Source organism: Narcine bancroftii, chromosome 7, assembly GCF_036971445.1.
Source record: "Narcine bancroftii isolate sNarBan1 chromosome 7, sNarBan1.hap1, whole genome shotgun sequence".
In the NCBI taxonomy this organism is placed as follows: Eukaryota; Metazoa; Chordata; class Chondrichthyes; order Torpediniformes; family Narcinidae; genus Narcine; species Narcine bancroftii.
In genome coordinates this window covers 35488476-35508025 of record NC_091475.1, presented here as the reverse complement: position 1 = coordinate 35508025, position 19550 = coordinate 35488476, and the positions used below count along the sequence as shown (strand labels likewise).

Below are 19550 nucleotides of genomic sequence, written 5' to 3'. Positions count from 1 at the left end.
AATTTGTTTCTTTTGGGATATTTTTCTCCATATATGCAAGTCCTGAACTGAGTAAACCCTTCCACCGTCAGTGCACACAAGTCCATAACAACTCAAAAGCTTATCATATCCATAGGACATCCTCCAAAACATCATTAATTAATGTTGCTAAATGACCAAATTTGTCTCAGTTGTGTATATCCATCATGATAAAAGTAACATGACAAAAAAGACATTTAAAATTGTAAGTATCTTTGTGAATTGGTTTTTGTTTTCAACTTGCCAGTTTCATTTTGACCTGCTGAAATTATTCTTTTTAGAAACCTGTTGAGTCCCAACTTGGATGTTTTTCGCTTTCCCTGAAAAGTTCATTGGGCCAATCCTATATTTTGGTCAGTTACAACCCAACTCCAGTTTTCTGATATGTCCAAGTCCATATATCTCTCTTTTGAATATTGTCACTACAGTTCTGCCTGACATGCCGAGGACACCAAATTCCATAATCTCACTGTATAAAAACCAACACTGACATCCTACCCCCTCCAACCAAACACTCACTTCACAAACCATCAGTCTCTCAAAAGTTCTAAATTTCTTTCTCACAGCTCCCATGAATCTTGTCTATACCTAGTTCACGCATGCATAGCTAGCCATTTATTGATTCCATCTTGTAACGCACCCTGGTTTTACCAAAGGTGAGAACTGAGGATTGAGTCAAGCAGCATGTAAAAGGAGCACAGGATACCTGTTGGTAGAAGAAGTATAGGAATAGGAGTTACTAGAAGTTGGTCAGGAGGAGTCAGAGAATCTGTGAGAAAAATTGTCTGGGATTATCATCCTGTAAAAGGGCTGGATGGCTTGGGGTTTGTGAAATGTGTTCAGGAATGTTTTCTAAGTCAATATATAGAGGTACCAATGAGAGAGGATACAATACTTGATCTATTGGGGAAGCAGGCAGGTCAGATGACAGAAGTATGCATGGGTGAATAGTAAGGGACAAAATTGGTCCCTTAGAAGATCAGAGTGGACTATGTGTGGAGCCTCATATCTGAAAAAGATTTTTTGCATCAGTATTTACTCAAGAATCTGGTATAGTGCATAAGGAAATGAGGGAAATAAGCAGTAGTGGCATGGAACATATAGAGATTAAAGAGGAGGACGTGCTTGCTGTCTTACAGCGAATAAAGGTAGATAAGTACCCCAGGCCTGATGTGACCTTGAGGGAGACTAGAATAGAAATTGAAGGGGCCCTGGCAGAAATATTTATAATGTCTTTATCCACAAGGGAGGTGCCAGAGGATTGGAGGGTAGGTCATGTTCCATTGTTTAAAAAGGCAATATATAGAGGTACCAATGAGAGAGGATGCAATACCTGATCTATTAGGGAAGCAGGCAGGTCAGGTGACAGAAGTATACGTGGGTGAATATTTTGGGTCCAGTGACCATAATGTCATTAGTTTGAAGCCTGACATCAGTAGAAGGTAAATTATTGGAGGGTATTCTGAGAGATTGGGTATACAGTATTTGGACAGCCAAGGGCTCTTTAAGGGTAGTCAGCATGACTTTGTGCATGGTAGGTTATGTTTTCCAAATCCTGTAGAGTTTTTTGAGGAGGTTATCAAGAAAGTAGATGAAGGAAAGGCTGTGGATGTTGTCTACGTGGACTTTAGTAAGGCCTTTGACAAGATCCCACACAGGAGGCTAGTTCAGGTTCAGACACTAGGTATCCATGGAGAGATTGTAAACTGGATTGAAATTGGTTGAATGGGAGAAGACAGAGAGTGGTAGTGGAAAATTGCTTCTCAGACTGGAGGCATGTGATTAGTGGTGTGCCTCAGGGATCAGTGCTGGGACCATTGTTGTATTTTGTTTATTAATGACCTGGATGATAATGTAGAAAATTGGATCAGCAAATTTTCTGATGACACTAAGATTGGAGGCATTGTGGATAGCGAGGAAGGTTTTCAAAGCTTATGGAGGGATCTGGACCAACTGGAATACAGGTATACAGGATTGTGAAGAAAACATTTGGCATCTTGGCCCTCAGAAATCAAAGTATTGAGTTCTGGAGTTGGGATGTTATGGTGAAGTTGTTCAAGACATTGGTGAGGTCATATTTGGAGTATTGTGTGCAATTCTGGTTGCCAAATACAGGAAAGATATCAGTAAGATTGAAAGAATGAAGAGAAGATGTACTAGGATGTTGCCGGGTCTTCAGGAATTGAGTTACAGGGAAAGATTAAACAGTTAGGACTCTATTCCTTGGAGCATAGAAGAATGAGGGGAGATTTGATAGAAGTATACAAAATTGAGAGGTATAGACAGTAAATGCGAGTAGGTTCTTTCCACTTAGATTAGGAGAGATAAATACAAGAGGACATGGACTTAGGGTGAAAGGTTAAGGGAGAATTTTTTCACTCAGAGAGTGGTGGAAGAGTGGAATGAGTTGCCATCTAACTTGGTAAATGTGGGCTCATTCTTAATTTTTAAAAATTGGTTAGATACATGGATAGGAGAGGACTGGAGGGTTATGGAATGAGTGCGGGTCAGAGGGACTAGCACCATGATGTTTGGCACAGACTAGAAGGGCTGAATGGCCTATTTTCTGTGATGTAGTGTTATATGGATAAAGATCTGATAAAGGCCTATTAAAGGAGCCATGGGTGTTTTTATTTAAAATCCTGCAACTGCGAGGCATGTGCCCAAAATGGTGGCATCTGTCCTGGCAGCAGTTTCAAGGGGTTGTAGCAGAGCAGTGGACCAGCACAGAACACCAGAAATGGGGAAAATACCCCACACCCCTGTTGAGAAGAAGCATAGGAGATGACCCTATAACACAGTGATCACGGCAACAGACCAGTGATGGGCTCCGTGGATGAAGGATCCACACAGGCAGCAGGCTGTGGGCAACTTGTAGTCAAAGGACCAGCACAGGCTGTGGGCTGCAGAAGACTGACTCATGGGAACCAAGTATCAGAACCAGGATTTGAGAGGGTGCTGAGGGCAAGAAGAGCTTCTGAAGGGTCTTTGGCCCTGAAGGCTTCCTGATCATTTTGGAGGTTTGGATCTGGAGATCAGAGACACTCAGTGACTCTGAAGGGATTCTCTTTTGCTTACTGTAAGGGGCACCGGGCAAAACTAAAGGTGACTCTTTGCTGCTTTATGGCAAAATAAAAGAAATTTCATGTACATTTATTATTTAGTTCTTTGGCTTGGCTTCGCGGACAAAGATTTATGGGGGGGGTATGTCCACGTCTGCTACAGGCTCGTTGGTGACTGACAAGTCCGATGCGGGACAGGCAGGCACGGTTGCAGCGGTTGCAAGGGAAAATTGGTTGGTTGGGGTTGGGTGTTGGGTTTTTCCTCCTTTGTCTTTTGTCAGTGAGGTGGGCTCTGCGGTCTTCTTCAAAGGAGGTTGCTGCTCGCCGAACTGTGAGGCGCCAAGATGCACGATTGGAGGCGATATCAGCCCACTGGCGGTGGTCAATGTGGCAGGCACCAAGAGATTTCTTTAGGCAGTCCTTGTACCTCTTCTTTGGTGCACCTCTGTCTCGGTGGCCAGTGGAGAGCTTGCAATAGAACACAATCTTGGGAAGGCGATGGTCCTCCATTCTGGAGACATGGCCCACCCAGCGCAGTTGGGTCTTCAGCAGCATGGATTCAATGCTTGTGGACTCTGCCAGCTCAAGTACTTCGATGTTGGTGATGAAGTCATTCCAATGAATGTTGAGGATGGAGCGGAGACAGCGCTGATGGAAGCGTTCTAGGAGCTGTAGGTGATGCCGGTAGAGGACCCATGATTCGGAGCCGAACAGGAGTGTGGGTATGACAATGGCTCTGTTCACGCTGATCTTTGTGTGTTTCTTCAGGTGGTTGTTTTTCCAGACTCTTTTGTGTAGTCTTCCAAAGGCGCTATTTGCCTGGTGAGTCTGTTGTCTATCTCTTTGACGATCCTTGCATCCGATGAAATGGTGCAGCCGAGGTAGGTAAACTGGTTGACCGTTTTGAGTTCTGTGTGCCCGATGGAGATGTGGGGGCGCTGGTGGACATGGTGGGGAGCTGGCTGATGGAGGACCTCAGTTTTCTTCAGGCTGACTTCCAGGCCAAACATTTTGGCAGTTTCCACAAAACAGGACGTCATGCGCTGGAGAGCTGGCTCTGAACGGGCAACTAAAGCGGCATTGTCTGCAAAGAGTAGTTCACGGACAAGTTGCTCTTGTGTCTTGGTGTGAGCTTGCAGGCGCCTCAGATTGAAGAGACTGCCATCCGTGCGGTACCAGATGTAAACACCGTCTTCATTGTTGAGGTCTTTCATGGCTTGTTTCAGCATCATGCTGAAGAAGATAGTAAAGAGGGTTGTTGCGAGGACACAGCCTTGCTTCATGCCGTTGTTACATGTAGTTACATAACAATTAAAAGTATTTTTTATCTTCTGATGGTAAAAGTCAAAATAAACAGTGAAAAGAAAGGCCTGACATTTATCTGTTCTCTTGGCCATTTCTGTTAAGCTCTAATGGAGCAAATTTATAATTTACTGAACATATTTTTCATTTTGCACAGTATTTAAAGAATTTTGTTGTGGTAGCAATGTGAATTTTGAAGCATACAGCAGGGATTAATCACTGTCCAGTTGAGTTGTAATATTTTCCAGCCTTTTGTCTCTATTGAGATAAAGTTATATGTTTGTTAGTAGTGGAACAAGGAATGCCTTCTCATTTATGACCTTTCTTAGCGTCAGTTTCTTCTTTTGACCAAATTTGAACATTTTAACAGCCTTCTGTCAAAATGGACTTAAGCAGCTTATGTCTTTGTGAAAGATGCTTGCAACAGAAAGAGTAGAAATGCCTCTAGATGCAAGGGGAAATGTTGATGAGACTTGGAAGCTTAAGTAATTTTTTTTTTAAAAAGCATGAAAACAACTGGATTTCATCACTCTGCAATTTGGTGCATTCTGTTTGTCACCCTTGACATCCCAGCTTTTCTCTCTTTTTCCCCAGTTCATCTTTCGTCGCCAACTCCTTCTATTGTGCTCCATGTGGTTGGTCTCTGGTTCTCATTCTTTCTTGTCTCACATAACCTCTAACCACCTATACTCTTCTTTATTGCTCCCTGTTTTTCTTCATTCTGACCAATTCTTGGCATTTTTCTTCAGCTAAGTGTCCTTTACCTTCTGGTAAATCTGAAGTTACCAGTGGTTTGACTATCAACAAGTTATAAATTGGAAGAGAAGTGAGCCTGAGAGAGCTTTCGTTGTCAAGCAACAGACTATAACTCCCATCATGACCACATGCACTGTTTTGACAGGCATGACCAGATTAGGCTATGCTTTCACCCCTGGTGATATTAAAGTGAAATGGAAATAAATATGTGAAAAGTTTTTTTAAAGGAATCTGTGTCCAATAAAACTAATGCTAATCATTTGGATGCAGACTCCATTGTTTCATCTCCTTCTAATAACTATTTGTGCTCTCTGGCAAGAAATAAATTTAATTGGGACCTTGCCAGATATTTATTTAGCTTGCTCGTTCAGGCACCACAATATTAAGAACACATGATTAGAAGACGTAGCTGTTGTAGGAAGGAAGGCATACTGGCCCAAGCTGTTAGCACCATGGACAGAATCAATATTATATTAAGTAAAACACGAAAGTTGCCTATCCAAGGCAGCAGGAAGTGTACATAGATGAGGTGGGGGGGGGGGGGGTGGCGGTTGTATGATGTTCTGTGCTGCATTCACCATCTTCTTCAGTTCCTTCCAATCTGTACCACGCTGTGATGCACTTATCCTTCAACATAGATGACACTGAATCCACTGTCAGTCTGTAGATTGATGAGAACCTGCAACTACTTCCACTGACTTTCAGGGGCTGGAGCTAAATGCAGCACATAGGATATCACATTTATTTTGGCAAGTGGTCTGTCCAATCCATTCTCCCCTTCACCATCAAGCCTGTTTATCTGAAGATGCAGGGTATATTGTTGGAGGAGCTGTGAGCTGCACTAAGAGCTGGGTGGATTCTCAAAGTGAGGCAGAACTGAGAATTGGGAGTGATTCTCCTTAATTACAGATGCTATATCTGGTGGAGATACACATGAAGCCCTACCAAAATGAGAGGCTGCAACCACCACCACCCACCCTCCCCCCCCCCCCCCCACCCCACCGACTTAAAGTTAGTGGTCTTTATGTGAAAGAAAAGCTGATGTTGATAAGGGTTTTAATATTGTCAGTAAACATTGATAGGTTTTGTGTGGTGAATGGTTACATATGAATGCCCTGTATTTTCAAATTTTATGAGCAAACTGTATTTTTTAAAACAAAAACTCTGTTTGCCATAGCCTTTCACTAAATAATCACAGATCATTATTATCAGATGGCTAAGAGAATTTGCTGACAGTGAAATGAATATGTTAGCAAACTGGCAATGTAATTAGGTCCTTTAATGTATGGAATTGCAATGCTGGAACTTTTGTGTTAAAAGCCTGTGCTAATTGTATTCCTCCATAGGAATTGACCAAGCGAGAGGTAGAGTACATGGCCCTGTCCAGAGATACCACTGAGACAGACCTTAAGCAACGCAGAGAAATTAGGGCAGGAACAGCCTTTTACGTTGATCAGGTGAGTTATATTTAGCGGATGAACCAATTCATTAGTTAATACTAAACCTGTTTCTGAAAATTCATCTCTAAATTAGTGAAAATGTAAAGCAAAAGAAGGATGAAACAGAAAAAAAAATCATTTCTATATTTACAAGTGAGACTCAGGCATTAAATAGAAGTTAAGGTACAAAAAAAAACAGAACAATGGAGGAACTCAGTGAGTCCAGCAGTATCTGAGAAGGCAAAAGGTACATGTTGACATTTCGGGTCATGTCCCTATATCTGGACCTAATCCAGCTGCAAACATTTAAACATTGACATTCATCTTTTGCCTCCACAAGTACTATTTGATCCACTATTTCCTTCAGTATTTTTTTTTTTCAGATTTCAGTATATCCACTCTCTGTTTTTGTAAGATCAAGTATGCTGAACCTCTCAACTTGATGCCTCAACATGATTTCCAGTAGTTATTGCAGGTTAAGTTCTGTGATTGAAGAAAGATTCACCTCAAACAAATTTGTACCCGTTTTGAATGATAATATAAGTGTTGGAGAGAGTTTAAAACCATAAGACATAGTAGGCCATTCACGTCGTCGAGACTACTCCGCCATTCCATCATGAGCTGATCTATTCTCCCACTAAACCACACTCTCCTGCCTTCTCCCCATAACCTTTGATTCCCTGACTAATCAGATATCTATCAATCTCTCTCTTAAATACACCCAACGACCTGGCCTCCACAGCCACCCATGGCCGCAAATTCCAGAGGTTCACCACTTTATAGATAAAAAAATTTCTCCGCATCTCTGTTTTAAATGGGAGCCATTCAATCCTGGAGTTGTGCCTTCTTGTCCTTGACTCCCCTACCATGGAAAATAACTTTGCTATATCTTTTCTCTCGAGGCCTTTCAACATTGAAATGCTTTCATGAGGTGTCTTCCCCCCCCCTCATTCTTCTGGACTCCAAGGTGTACAGTCTAAGAACTGTCAAATGTTCCTCATATACTAATCCTCTTCATTCCAGGAATCATTCTTGTAAATTTTCTCTGGACCCTCTCTAATGCAAGCACATAATTTCTTAAATAAGGAGCCCAAAACTATACCCCTTACTCCAAGTGAGGGCTCACCAGTGCCTTACAAAGCCTTAATATCACATCCCTGCTCTTATATCCTGTTCCTCTAGATATGGATGCCAACATTGCATTTGTCTTCTTCACCACTATCTCAACCTGGAGGTTAACCTTTAGGGTATCCTCCACAAGGACTCCCAAGTCCCTTTGCATCTCTGAATTTTGAAATTTCTTCCCATCTAAATAATAGACTGCCCTTTTATTCCTTCTTCCAAAGTGTATGACTGTACACTTTTCAGCATTGTATTTAATTTGCTGCTACTTTGCCCATTCTCCTAATCTATCTAAATCTCTCTGCAGCCTCTTGTTTCCTCTTCATGTCCTGCCCCTCCACCTATCTATGAATCATCTACAAACTTAGCCACAAAGCCATTTATTCCGCAATCCAAATCATTAACATATAATGTAAAAAGAAGTGGCCCAACACTGACGTATATGGAATACCACTGGTAACCCTTTATTCTCACTCTCTTCCTGCCGATCAGCCAGTGCTCTTCCCATGCTAGTGTCCTTCCTCTAGTTCCTTTCTCCTTCCACAAATTAAATCCAAGTTTAAGTTTATTATCATCTGACTACAGGGTTTCTCCAGACGATGGTGCACAAACAAACTGGCACAACACAATACATAATAATTACAAATATACGTAAAGATATAATTTAAAACAAAGATATATAAATATTTTAGGATGATTTAGTACAGGGTACCATTCATCAATATCACACCCTGTGGGAACTACTATTTCCCAGGCTGGCAGTTCTGATATTGCTGCTCATGTCCCTCCTTCCTGATGGCAGTGGATCAGAGATACTGTGTGCTAGATGGAAAAGGTCCTTAATAATTCTTTGATCTCTTTTTAAGCAACGCTCCTGGTAAATGTCATCCATAAATTAAAAAGGAGACCCAAGTGGTGTTCTTGACCATCTTGATACGGTCTGACCCACTGAGTTCCTCCAATTGTTTGTTTCTTGTTCTAAATTCCAATTATATTCTTATTTATATGAAACAACCAGATTGGATTTGATTTGGCAATAAATCTGAAATCTAAATCAATATTGTTTAAGTCCTTTTGGGATTAATGAAAATGTTACTTAATAAACTCATAAAATGATATTGAAGCCATTAGAATAATGTGATTGTGTCATTATAAAAAATGCTATTTACTCAGTTTCCTTGAGCTGGCAGACAGAGTACATGAGCTTGTTCTTCATCATGACTCAGAGACAATAATTACTATCATTCTTGATATAAAGGGCAACCTTTTCTGTAAAAATTATGTAATTATATTTCTATGTTCAAATAGGCAAGCTGTTACATTCCCCATATAAATATGAGGTATTTGAGAATAATTAGTAGTTTTTGTGTGTTTTTAAAAATAATGGTAGTTACATCGATGTCACATCTTCTGCACTGTCAACTGCTGGTTTAAAAGCAACTACTTTGCATTTATTTATAAGGCTGATCAGTCAAGTTTATTGTCACACATAAGAAGTGCAGTGAGAAAGTTTGTTTTGTGAGCAGTCCAACTGGCCAGCCCATACATTGTACAGCATTTAAAAAGCACAATGCAGATTTTATTTACAGCAGGTGATCAGTTGGGACGAAGCAAAAGCAACATTATTTTACTTGTGTGAAATTTCTTCTGGAGTTAATTTTGCTATTTTGCAGTGGCTATGAAGATTTTGCTGCAATCATCAATTGGATGATGTGATCAGTTGATCCTTCTTCCCTTTATGGAACAAGAATGTAACCATGTGCAGTTTTCTGGAACATTGTGGCCTGAGGCTCTTATTTCCACTACTAATTATAATTTATTCTGAATTTGTGACTTTTCCACAAGGGGGTGCTTCTCTTAATTCAGCCAACTTGTTCACTTCCTCTGTTTTAAATGTGGCATAAATTGCATACATAAATTTGGAAATGGTGTTTATTAAAGCCAGATCATCCTTTGAGTGGAAATCATTTCACAGTGACAAAGAGGGACATAACCATACCTTGAGTTCTTTAGTTTGCAAGCAAACCCTATTCAATTTGAGATTATTATTTATTTGAAAGCTGCACACCAAAAGATTCAGGTGCCTCTAATGGTTTAGTAAAATAATCAGAGAGGAAAGTCTTTTCAATGTCTCGAAAGACAAAGTGAAACAAAGCAAGGATCTGATGGTCAGTTTACCAGTCAGTTGCAGGGAGGACACCTGGCTGAATGCGTTTTAATTCACTCATCTCAAGTGCACTGCTAATCAGGGTCAAAGGCTAACTTGAGGGACATAGAGTAAATTCATTGATTAGTTATGAGCAATTTCGCATCATTGTGTTCTTGTCCTCGAGAAAGATTCTGAAATCTGGTATGTTCAAGGTGAATCTTGATTGCACCTGTTGATATATATGTTCACAGTGTGCATTTAGTCTGCCTTCAATAAAATTCAAGAAAGATACAAACTCTAGTTTAGATATCAGAAGGGTTTTGTTATTGTACCCTTGGGCAGGCCGTTGTGTCATTCGTTATTGGGTGCCTTGCGGACCCTTTCATGAATATGGAACTTGAATTTTAATCCTTTAAAAATTGAAATGATCACACCCAAGATAATAGATCAGACTAATTAATACAGTTAATGTTACACAAACAAAATGCAACAAACCAGGAATAAAGTCAGAAAATTCTGGAAACACTCAATAGAGCAGACAGTATCCATAAAGTGAAAAGCAATGTTTGTATCTCATTTGAATGACCTTTCAACACTAACACATTTTATTGCCATTGGTGCCTGATCTGCTGCATATTTTACGTGCTTTCTGCTTTTTTTAAAACTTATCTCTAGCTTTTTTTGTCCAAATTTCACTCTGGAGCTTGAAGTTATGATTAGGTAGGTCAGTGGTTAAGTTTGGTTTCACACTGAGCAAGTTTTGCATTGTTACAGATATCATTGTTTGAAATTACAAATGAGAGGCCAAGAGAATACAAGATATGGTGTGTATGAATTGAAGGATTCTTTATTCATCAGAACCAAATAAAATGACTTAATCTGATTGCTTCTTTTGGTATTTGAGAGAATAAAAAATTAATGTATAATAATGAATTGACCTTCAGAATTATTCATACAATGGGTTGAAATGGTAAGACCTGGTATAAATGCTAACTTACTCACTCCTTGTTAAATGTGCTGCCTGAACTACATTCTCTTCCAAATAGTTTGATCCTGACTTTGGGTGACTGAATAGACTTTTTTGCACACTCTTCTTGTGACTTGGTGGGTTTTCCCGCGTGCTTCACTTTTCTTTTCCATCCCAAGTTAATTGCTTTTGAAATAAGTGGCTTGCTGAGTCATTTCAACAGGCAATTAAATGTTAACAATTGTCAATAGCTATTTGGGTTGGAGTCATGTAGACCAGAGCAAGGAATAATAACAAATTTCTTTCCCAAAAGGTGTTGATGAACCAATTACATTTCAACAGCAACTTGATAATTTCATTGCCAGCATTTATTCAAGATATAGTTATCAAATTAACTGAACTTATATTCTGTAGCTGTCACAAGTGATTTAAGCATGTTTCCTGTTTGCAAGCCTCTGGGTATTTGTCACAGTATTGTCCTATTGGTTATTTTAATTAATATTGCATGGTTATATTTTGTTGGATGACTGACTTGAAAAAGTGAAATTCCATTTTTACATGTACTTTTGTATTGACTTTTATGGCAGGCGGAAATAATTAGTGAATATCAGGCAGTTTTATCACAAATGCACAGTTCACAGTTGTGTAGGTGGTATTTTTGTTTGATGGGAAATTGTGTACTGAGAGTTTGTCCATCCAGTTAAAATACTATGATTATGGTATTTAGTACCACATTAGGGCATGGGCCACAGAGCTCAAAGAAATTAGATGTTCACCTCTATAATAACAAATGTAGATACCTGAAAATATTAACAAATGTTCACTGAAACCTATTTCAAATGCAGTAATTTTTGTAAGCTCATCTGGGGTAGTGGAGGGTTGCTAATATTTTGCCTTTATTTAGGAAAGGGCACAAGGACAAACCGGGGAATTACATGCTGGTGAACTCAACATAAATTGTGAATAAGTTTACTGGAAAGGATTCTGAGAGACAGGATCTACCTACATTTGGATAGGCAAAAATTGATTAAGGTTAGTCAGTATGGATTTGTGTGAGGGAAGTCATCTTTCACAATTTGATTGTGTTTTTTAAACCAAAATGATTAATGAGAATAGGGTGGTAGATGTTTTTGACATAGACTTTAGCAAGGCCTTGAAAGGTCCGACGTGGTAGGCTGGTCAGTAAGGTCTGATCAGGGTGGCCAATTAGACACAATTGGAATGATGGTAGGAGACAGAGAATGGTGGTGTTTGTTATCTGAATTAATAACTCCAAAGACATTGCAGTCAGCATGGTTAATAAGTTTGTGGATGACACCAAAATTTGTGGCAAGTAGGCAGTGAAGGCCACCTACCTGGATTTCAACAGGATTTGGATGAACTGGGAAAGTGGAGCAGGAAATGGCAGGTGGAATTTAACTTGGAGAAATGTAAGATGTTGCATTTTAGTAGGGAAGGACTTACTCAATGAGGGCAGAACTAACACAATGTATGGTAGGGCTCTGGGGAGTTTTGGAGAACAGAGGGACTTGTGGGTACAGGAATATGAAAGAAAGTTTATATTCATATACCATAATCATAATCTAAATAGGGATAAAATTGAAAATCCCCAGATGCAAAGGGACTTGGGAATCAACATGCAAGGTACCCTGAAGGCAAACTTGCAGATGGTGAAGAAGGCAAATGCAATGCTGACATTCATTTCAAGAAGAAATAGAATATAAGAGGAAGGATGTGATGTTGAGGCTTTTTAAGGCACTGGTGAGACTTCTCTTGGAGAATTGAGAATGGTTTTGGGTTTCTCATTTAAGAAAGGATGTCCTGACATTAGAGAAGGTTCAGAGGAGGTTCACAAGGAATGTTTAATGGCTCCTGGCCTGTACTCATTGGAATTTAGGAGATTGAGAGGGGAAATCTTATTCAAACATTTCAGATGTTAAAGGCATGCACAGAGTAGATGTAGAAAGGTTGTTTTCCATAATGAGAGAGTCTGGGACAACAGAGCACAACTTCAGGATTGAAGGGCATCCACTTAATGCAGAGATGTGGAGAAATTTCTTTAGCCAAAGGGTGGTGAATCTGTTGCCACGGCTGTTCTGGAGGCCAAGTCATTAGTTGTATTTAAGGCAGAGATTGATGGATTCTTGATTAGCCAGGGTATCAAAGGTTATGGGGAGAAGGCTGGGCAGTAGGGCTGAGTGGGAGAATGGATCAGCTCATGATTGAATAGTGGGGCAGACTTGATGGACTGAATAACCTATTTCTGCTCCTATGCTTATGGTCTCATACACAAGTACAATATACATATGCACTGAAATTCTTACTTGCTGCAGACACACAGGTATGTTAGATACACCAACAATTGTATAAATTAAATGTGCTATGAGACAGAAAAAATATTAGATATAAAAGGGTGGAAAAATACATATTTACAGTTGCATTTAATACATAGCTTCATGAAAGTAGTGGCACAATTAGTAAACAGGGTGGTGATTATAATGCCATTAGTTTCAAGATAATTATGGAAAAGGGTAGGTGTTTACCTTGGGTTAAGATCTGAATGGGAGAAAGACCAATTTTGATGGTATCAGAAAGGATCTGGCAAGTGTGGATTGGGATAGGCTGTTTTCTGGCAAAGGTGTGCTTGATAAGGAAATGGGAGGCCTTGAAAGGGGAAATTTTGAGAATATAGAGTTTGTATGTTCCTGTCAGAATTAAAGACAAGACTAATTCTGGGTGGCACGGTTAGCACAACACTGTTACAGCGCCAGAGATTGAGGCCAGGATTCAAATCCCGCACTGTCTGTAAGGAGTTTGTACGTTCTTCCCGTGTCTATGTGAGTTTTCCGCGGGTGCTCTGGTTTCCTCCCACCATTCAAATGTACCTAGGGTTGTAGGTCACTTGGGTATAATTGGTCAGCATGGGCTCATGGGCCGAAAGTGTTGTATGTCTAAATTTAAAATGTTTAATGGATATAAGGAACCTTGGTTTTCAAGGGATATTGAAGCACTGGATCAGAAGAAAAAGGAGGTTAAAACAAGCATAGGCAGCAAGGAACAATTAGGAACTTGACAACCATCAAACATTCAAGAAAACACTTAAGAAAATTAGGAGGGTGAAGTCAGTGGGAGAGAAGGCAACTGAAGGATGCCTTGTTGGCAATCTTTCAGGCAATTTCTCTCAATAAATTGTAAATCCTCTTTTCAATTAACCATTTATTATTTCTCAATACTTTGGATAACCTCGGTCCTTTTTAACATTTTAGATCTTTGGAATTTAGTGTCAGGAATTTGATTCATGGACAGAGAAAAATAAAGAGTTTTAGTTGTGGAGAAATTATAAAATGGGTCATCTGTGTGTGAAATTAATTGTGATCAAATACCTCAGGAGAGAGTATGTGTTTGAACTCAAAAATTAAAAAAAACTGCTGATTAAATCTGAAATAAAGAGAAAATGCTGAAATCATTCAGCAGGTCAGAAGCAATGTGGAAGCAGAAAGAATATTTATCAGGACCATTTATCAGAATTGATTTGGGTGTGTAATGTTTGAGAGGTGATTTTTCAAATTATTATTCGGTACTTTAGTGCGAGCAGGCTTTCATTAATTTCCTCTGGTACATATGTAAAAAGAGATGAAAAGAGGTAGTCTTCCTTCTCATTTATCTGTTTTTTTTCTTCTTGAACTACTGGATAACATCAAACAATGAAACCTTGTTATCTTTTTGAGTGTGTGGAGGATCACAGTCATGTCCAACGTTCTCCCCATATGACTCATCTCACTCGATGCTCACCAACTGTTAAAGCTGGAAGCTTTCGACACTGAATGGATTAATAAGGCCTTAACATAGCATCCAGTTTCTCAGAATGAACTGACATATTATTTCTTTGAATTTTAAATATATTTTACATGCCAAGCTCTTGCAGTGAAACTGCCAATTTAGATAGAGGCTGTTACTCTTTGAAGCAATAGCCCCATCTTTTGGACAGAACCACATAAAAACACAAGAACATAAGAAACAGGAGTGGGCCATTCAGCCCGTCAAGCCTGCACCACCATTCAATGAGAATGTGGCTCATCTCCATCTACCTGCCTTTTCCCCATATCCCTTAATTCTTCTACTATATAAAAATCTATCTAAACTTGTCTTAAATATATTTACATGTGGTAGCCATCACTGCTTCAATGGACAGCAAATTCCACAGATTCACCACCCTCTAGGAAAAGCAGTTACTCCTCATCTCCATCCTAAATCTACTAGTTCTGGTTTCCCTCACCATTGGAAACAACTTGTCTACCTCTATCTTATCCTTTCATAATTTTATACGTTTCTATAAGATCCCTGCTCATTCTTCTAAATTTCAATGAGTACAGTCCCGGACAACTCAATCTCTCCTCATAGGCTAACCCCCCTCATCTCTGGAATCAACCTGATGAACCTCCACTATAGTGCTTCCAAAGCCAGTACATCCTTACTCAAGTAAGGAGACCAGAACTGCACGCAGTACTCCAGATGCAGCTTCACCAGTACCTTATACAGTTGCAGCATAATCTCCCTGCTCCTAAATTCAATCCCTCTAGCAAAGAAAGCCAACATTCCATTTGTCTTTTTGAAAGCCTAAAGAGAGACCAACCTTGTACTCCATCTCCCAGACCCTTGCCCACTCACTTAACCTATATATATATATATATATATATATATATATAATCTCTGCAGACTCTACATATCCTCTGCACAATTTGCTTTTCCACTCAATTTAGTGTCATCAGCAAACTTAGATACATTACACTCTGTCCCCTTCTCCACATCACTAATGTATATGAACAACAGTTCCAGGCCCTGCACCAATCTCTGCGGCACACTGCTCACCACTGATTGCCAACCAGAAAAAACACCTCTGTGCCTTAAGTCTTTTGCTTTCTATTAGTTAACTAATCCTCTGTCCATTCTAATACATCACTCTCAACTCTATGCATCCTTATCTTAGGTATAAATCTTTTATGCTGTTCCTTATCAATGCTTTCCAGAAATCCAAGTAAGCCATATCTATATGCTTTTCTCTATCTACCACACTCTTTATATCCTCAACTAGTTCCAGTAAGTTTGTCAAACAGGATCTTCCTTTGCTGCATCTAGCTGATGGATCCATTTCGCTCCAGACATCTTGCTATTTCTTCTTTAATGATAGCTTCAAGCATTTTCCTAACTACAGATGTTAAACTAACTGGTCTATCGATCCCTCCTTTTGCCTACATCCATTTTGAATAGTGGTGTGACATTCACTGTCTCCTAGTCCACCAGGTCCTGCCCAGAGTCCAGAGAAATTTGGTACATTATCATTAAAGCCTCAATTATAACTTCTGTGAAGAGTCACGTGATGGAGTAGTGAGTGGTCGGGTGGAACCAGCCCTCTCCAGAGAAAATTTTTAAAAAAGTGTGAAGAAACAGAGCTCAATAAACATAAAATACAGGAAAAGAAAGATAAAGTTACAGAGAAGAGACAGAAGATGGCACCCAAAAGAGAAAAAATAAGAATAACAGTGAAAAGGAAAGAAGGAAAATCACTGGAGAATAAAGAAGAAGGCCTTACCTGCACATCGGAGCAGAGAGCCATCGTGGAGAGAAGCAGCTGATCTCCGGTGTTGGTGAGTCCCCAGAGGCGCAGTGTCCTCCCAACCGGCGGACTTCAAAAATGGCTCTCAGAGCCAAGAAGAGGTGCGCAACTGCGCATGTGCAAGTAAAAGAAAAGATTAACGCCGATGGGAGGGGTACTCAGCTGGTGAGTGGTCAGCTGAGAGACGCCCAGTATCGGGGCATTCGGCTGGGGGAAGTAAACAAGAAAGAAGAAGAGTGAGAAAGAGAATGAAAGGCTAGAAGAGGGTGAGCGCCAATGGGGCGACCGACAGGGGGACGCCCTGCAGCAGGAGGCCCAGCAGAAGGTCGGCCTGCAGCAGGAGGCCCAACAACGGGTTGACCTGCAGAAGGAGGCCAAACAACAGGAGACACAGCAGCTGGAGGCCCAGCAAGGATACAGAAGCAACTCACCAGAGAAGGATAAAGGTACACAGATACAGAGAAGAGAAGAAGATAACGCAGACATAGATACAGACACAGAAGAAGAGGAGGAAGAAGATCAAGAATTTTAAAGGAAAGAAGAAGGTAAAATAGAAGGAAAAAGTTTAGATAAAGTGTTTTTCAAAGAACAAATTAGATCATTAAAAGAATGGCTATCATTAGAATTTAGTTCAATTAAAAGAAAAATGAAAAGACCTGAAGACAGAATGCAAAGCTTAGAGTAGGTCATGACTGAAATAGGGAAAAGAGTAGAAAATGTGGAGGAACGAGAAGCTGCTGTAGAAATGGAGATAAATGATTAATAAAAGGGTTAGGGTTATCTTATCCATAATATGTTCGACATGTCCTCTACTGTGAAGATCGGCACAAAATATTCATTCAAAATCTCAGCCATTTTGATCCTTCCTTTTTCCTTTTTAATCTTTATATTAAAAACATAGAATAATATACAGAAAAGTCATTTCCTTATTACCGAACATCAATTCCCCTTTTCATCTTCCATTGGACCAACTTTTGCACTTAATATAATTATAAAAACTTTACTGTACACTTTTATATTTTTAGCTAATCTTTTCTCATAATCTGCTTTCCTTCTCTTTATTTATCACTTTATGGTTCTTTATTGCTTTTTAAAATTTTCCCAATCTTCTAATTTCCACTGCTCTTGGCGACTTTGTACACATGAGCTTTTAGTTCGATGCCTTCCTTTATTTCCTTAGTTATTCAAGGCTGGGTGTCTCCACCCTTACTGTCCCTTCTTTTAACTGGAATATGCCTTTGTTGAACTCCATGAAAAATCTCTTTGAAAGTCTTCCACTTTTCCTCAACCATATCGTTAATGTTCCCAGTCTGCCCTGCCCAGTCGTCCCTTTGTAGTTTTTCTCTTGTTTGGGCATAACACACTGGTTTAAGCCTGAACTATTGTACCCTTCATTTGTATGATAAACTCATTGATACTGTGATTACTCTTTCCAAGAGGATCCTTAACTACAAGATCGCTAATTGTACTGAATTGGTCTTACTACACAGGACCAGTTCCAAGATAGCATGTTCCCTTGTAGGTTCAGTAACAAGCTGTTCAAGAAAGCCATCATGTATGCATTCTATTAAGACCTCCTCAATGTTGCCTCGACCAATCTGATTCATCCAGTCTATGTGCATGTTAAAGTCCCCCATGATAACTGCTGTTCCATTCTTACATGCCTCCAATGTTTATTGCCAATGATCGTCTACAAGTGTGGGCCTTAAAAAGCAATAAGCTATCAACTAATAATTTTTGAAACTATCAATTCAGTGATCTGGTCCTGATCTAATCATTTTTTTAGTTAGATGGGGATAGATAACTGGGTAGGTTCATATTGCTTATTCCCAGCAAGGGCCAAAATATCTTTCAATCTTGACACATGTCAGTGAAAAGGACTATGGGAAGTTAGCAGAATCCCTCAGTACATTCATTCTTAGGTGCTGTATATTAAAAAGATTTGCTTTGATTCCCAGGATAAATGAAGGTGTTAGGAGAAAATATGGGGTGGATTGTGCCCATTAATCACTTTGGCTATAGAAAGATGAGATGATTTCTTATTAGCATTATGTGCCAGAATTTAAATAGCTGGCTCAGGTTTCAACTTGATAATATATTGCTGTTTGGTGATAGTATGTGATTTATGTATAGGATGTAGATGGCATCATGATGCTGAGCCTTGCCTATCTGATGTAATTTAGAATGACCATTAAATCTTTCCTCATGAATGGGGCTGAATGAAGTGAAGAATTTTCCATTTGTCACAATTGTTCACATCAGTTTAAAAACTCAAAGCCAAAGAATATGGAGAGGCACAGTGTTGCACCAGTGACTCATGTTTGATCCTAACCTTGGGTACTATCTCTGTGGAGTTTGGATGTTCTCCATGAATTTTGTCTGGGTGCTCTGGTTTCCTCCTCCATAGAATTTTATTTGGGTCAGTAATGTGTAGAGGGGGAAGGAGTGGTGCCTTCTTGGAGGCAAAGTGCTGGTCAATGTTTCAGGTCAAGATCTTCTGTCAGGAAGGATCGTAGATGAACGATAAGCGGGACATTGGATGGAATTTTCTTGTGAACATATTCTCATGGATCTGTACATCCACCTGAGATCCTCGATGAGGCCTCAATTTAATATATTTAATATCTTGTTAGAAAGATGGCAGCACTAAATACACAAGGCTTATGTCAGCCAAGAATTAACAATGAAGTTTATCATCTAGTTGAGAGAAAGCAGAAAAGTGAAAGAACTCAACTTGGAAAAAGCAGAGGAGCATTCGACTTTTTTTGGAAACAGTTTTAAGAAGCAGATATGAGTGCTTTAGATGGCTTCAATCAGGCAATGCTCCCAGGTCTGAGCACAATGAAGATATATAAAATAAAACAAAAACTAACATGATCCAATTAAAAAGTTGAGACTATTATAGAGAATGATTTGAATCTTGTGCTTCCCAAGCAATGTTAAATCTTGTCATCAAAGCACAAATATGCTCAGAGTGACATGGTTCAAACTGAGATAATGAGCATAAATCAGAGTGGAACTATACACACTGCCTGTGGTGACTAGAAACTACAATTAAAACCAAGAAGATCCCCAGAAGCAATTTTTGAACTAAAAGCAAAAATTCATTCAGTATATTGAA

General features: G+C 39.5%; 1 protein-coding gene across 5 annotated transcripts in view; it reads left to right on the top strand.

Moving 5' to 3' along the window:
* Positions 1-19550, top strand: part of vwa8 (von Willebrand factor A domain containing 8) — a 257379-nt gene that overhangs the window by 17158 nt on the left and 220671 nt on the right. For all 5 annotated transcript variants that reach the window (XM_069889575.1, XM_069889576.1, XM_069889574.1 and 2 more), the window contains exon 4: positions 6485-6595. In XM_069889575.1, the coding sequence (XP_069745676.1) occupies positions 6485-6595 (111 nt within the window). The remainder of the gene's footprint in view (positions 1-6484; positions 6596-19550) is intronic.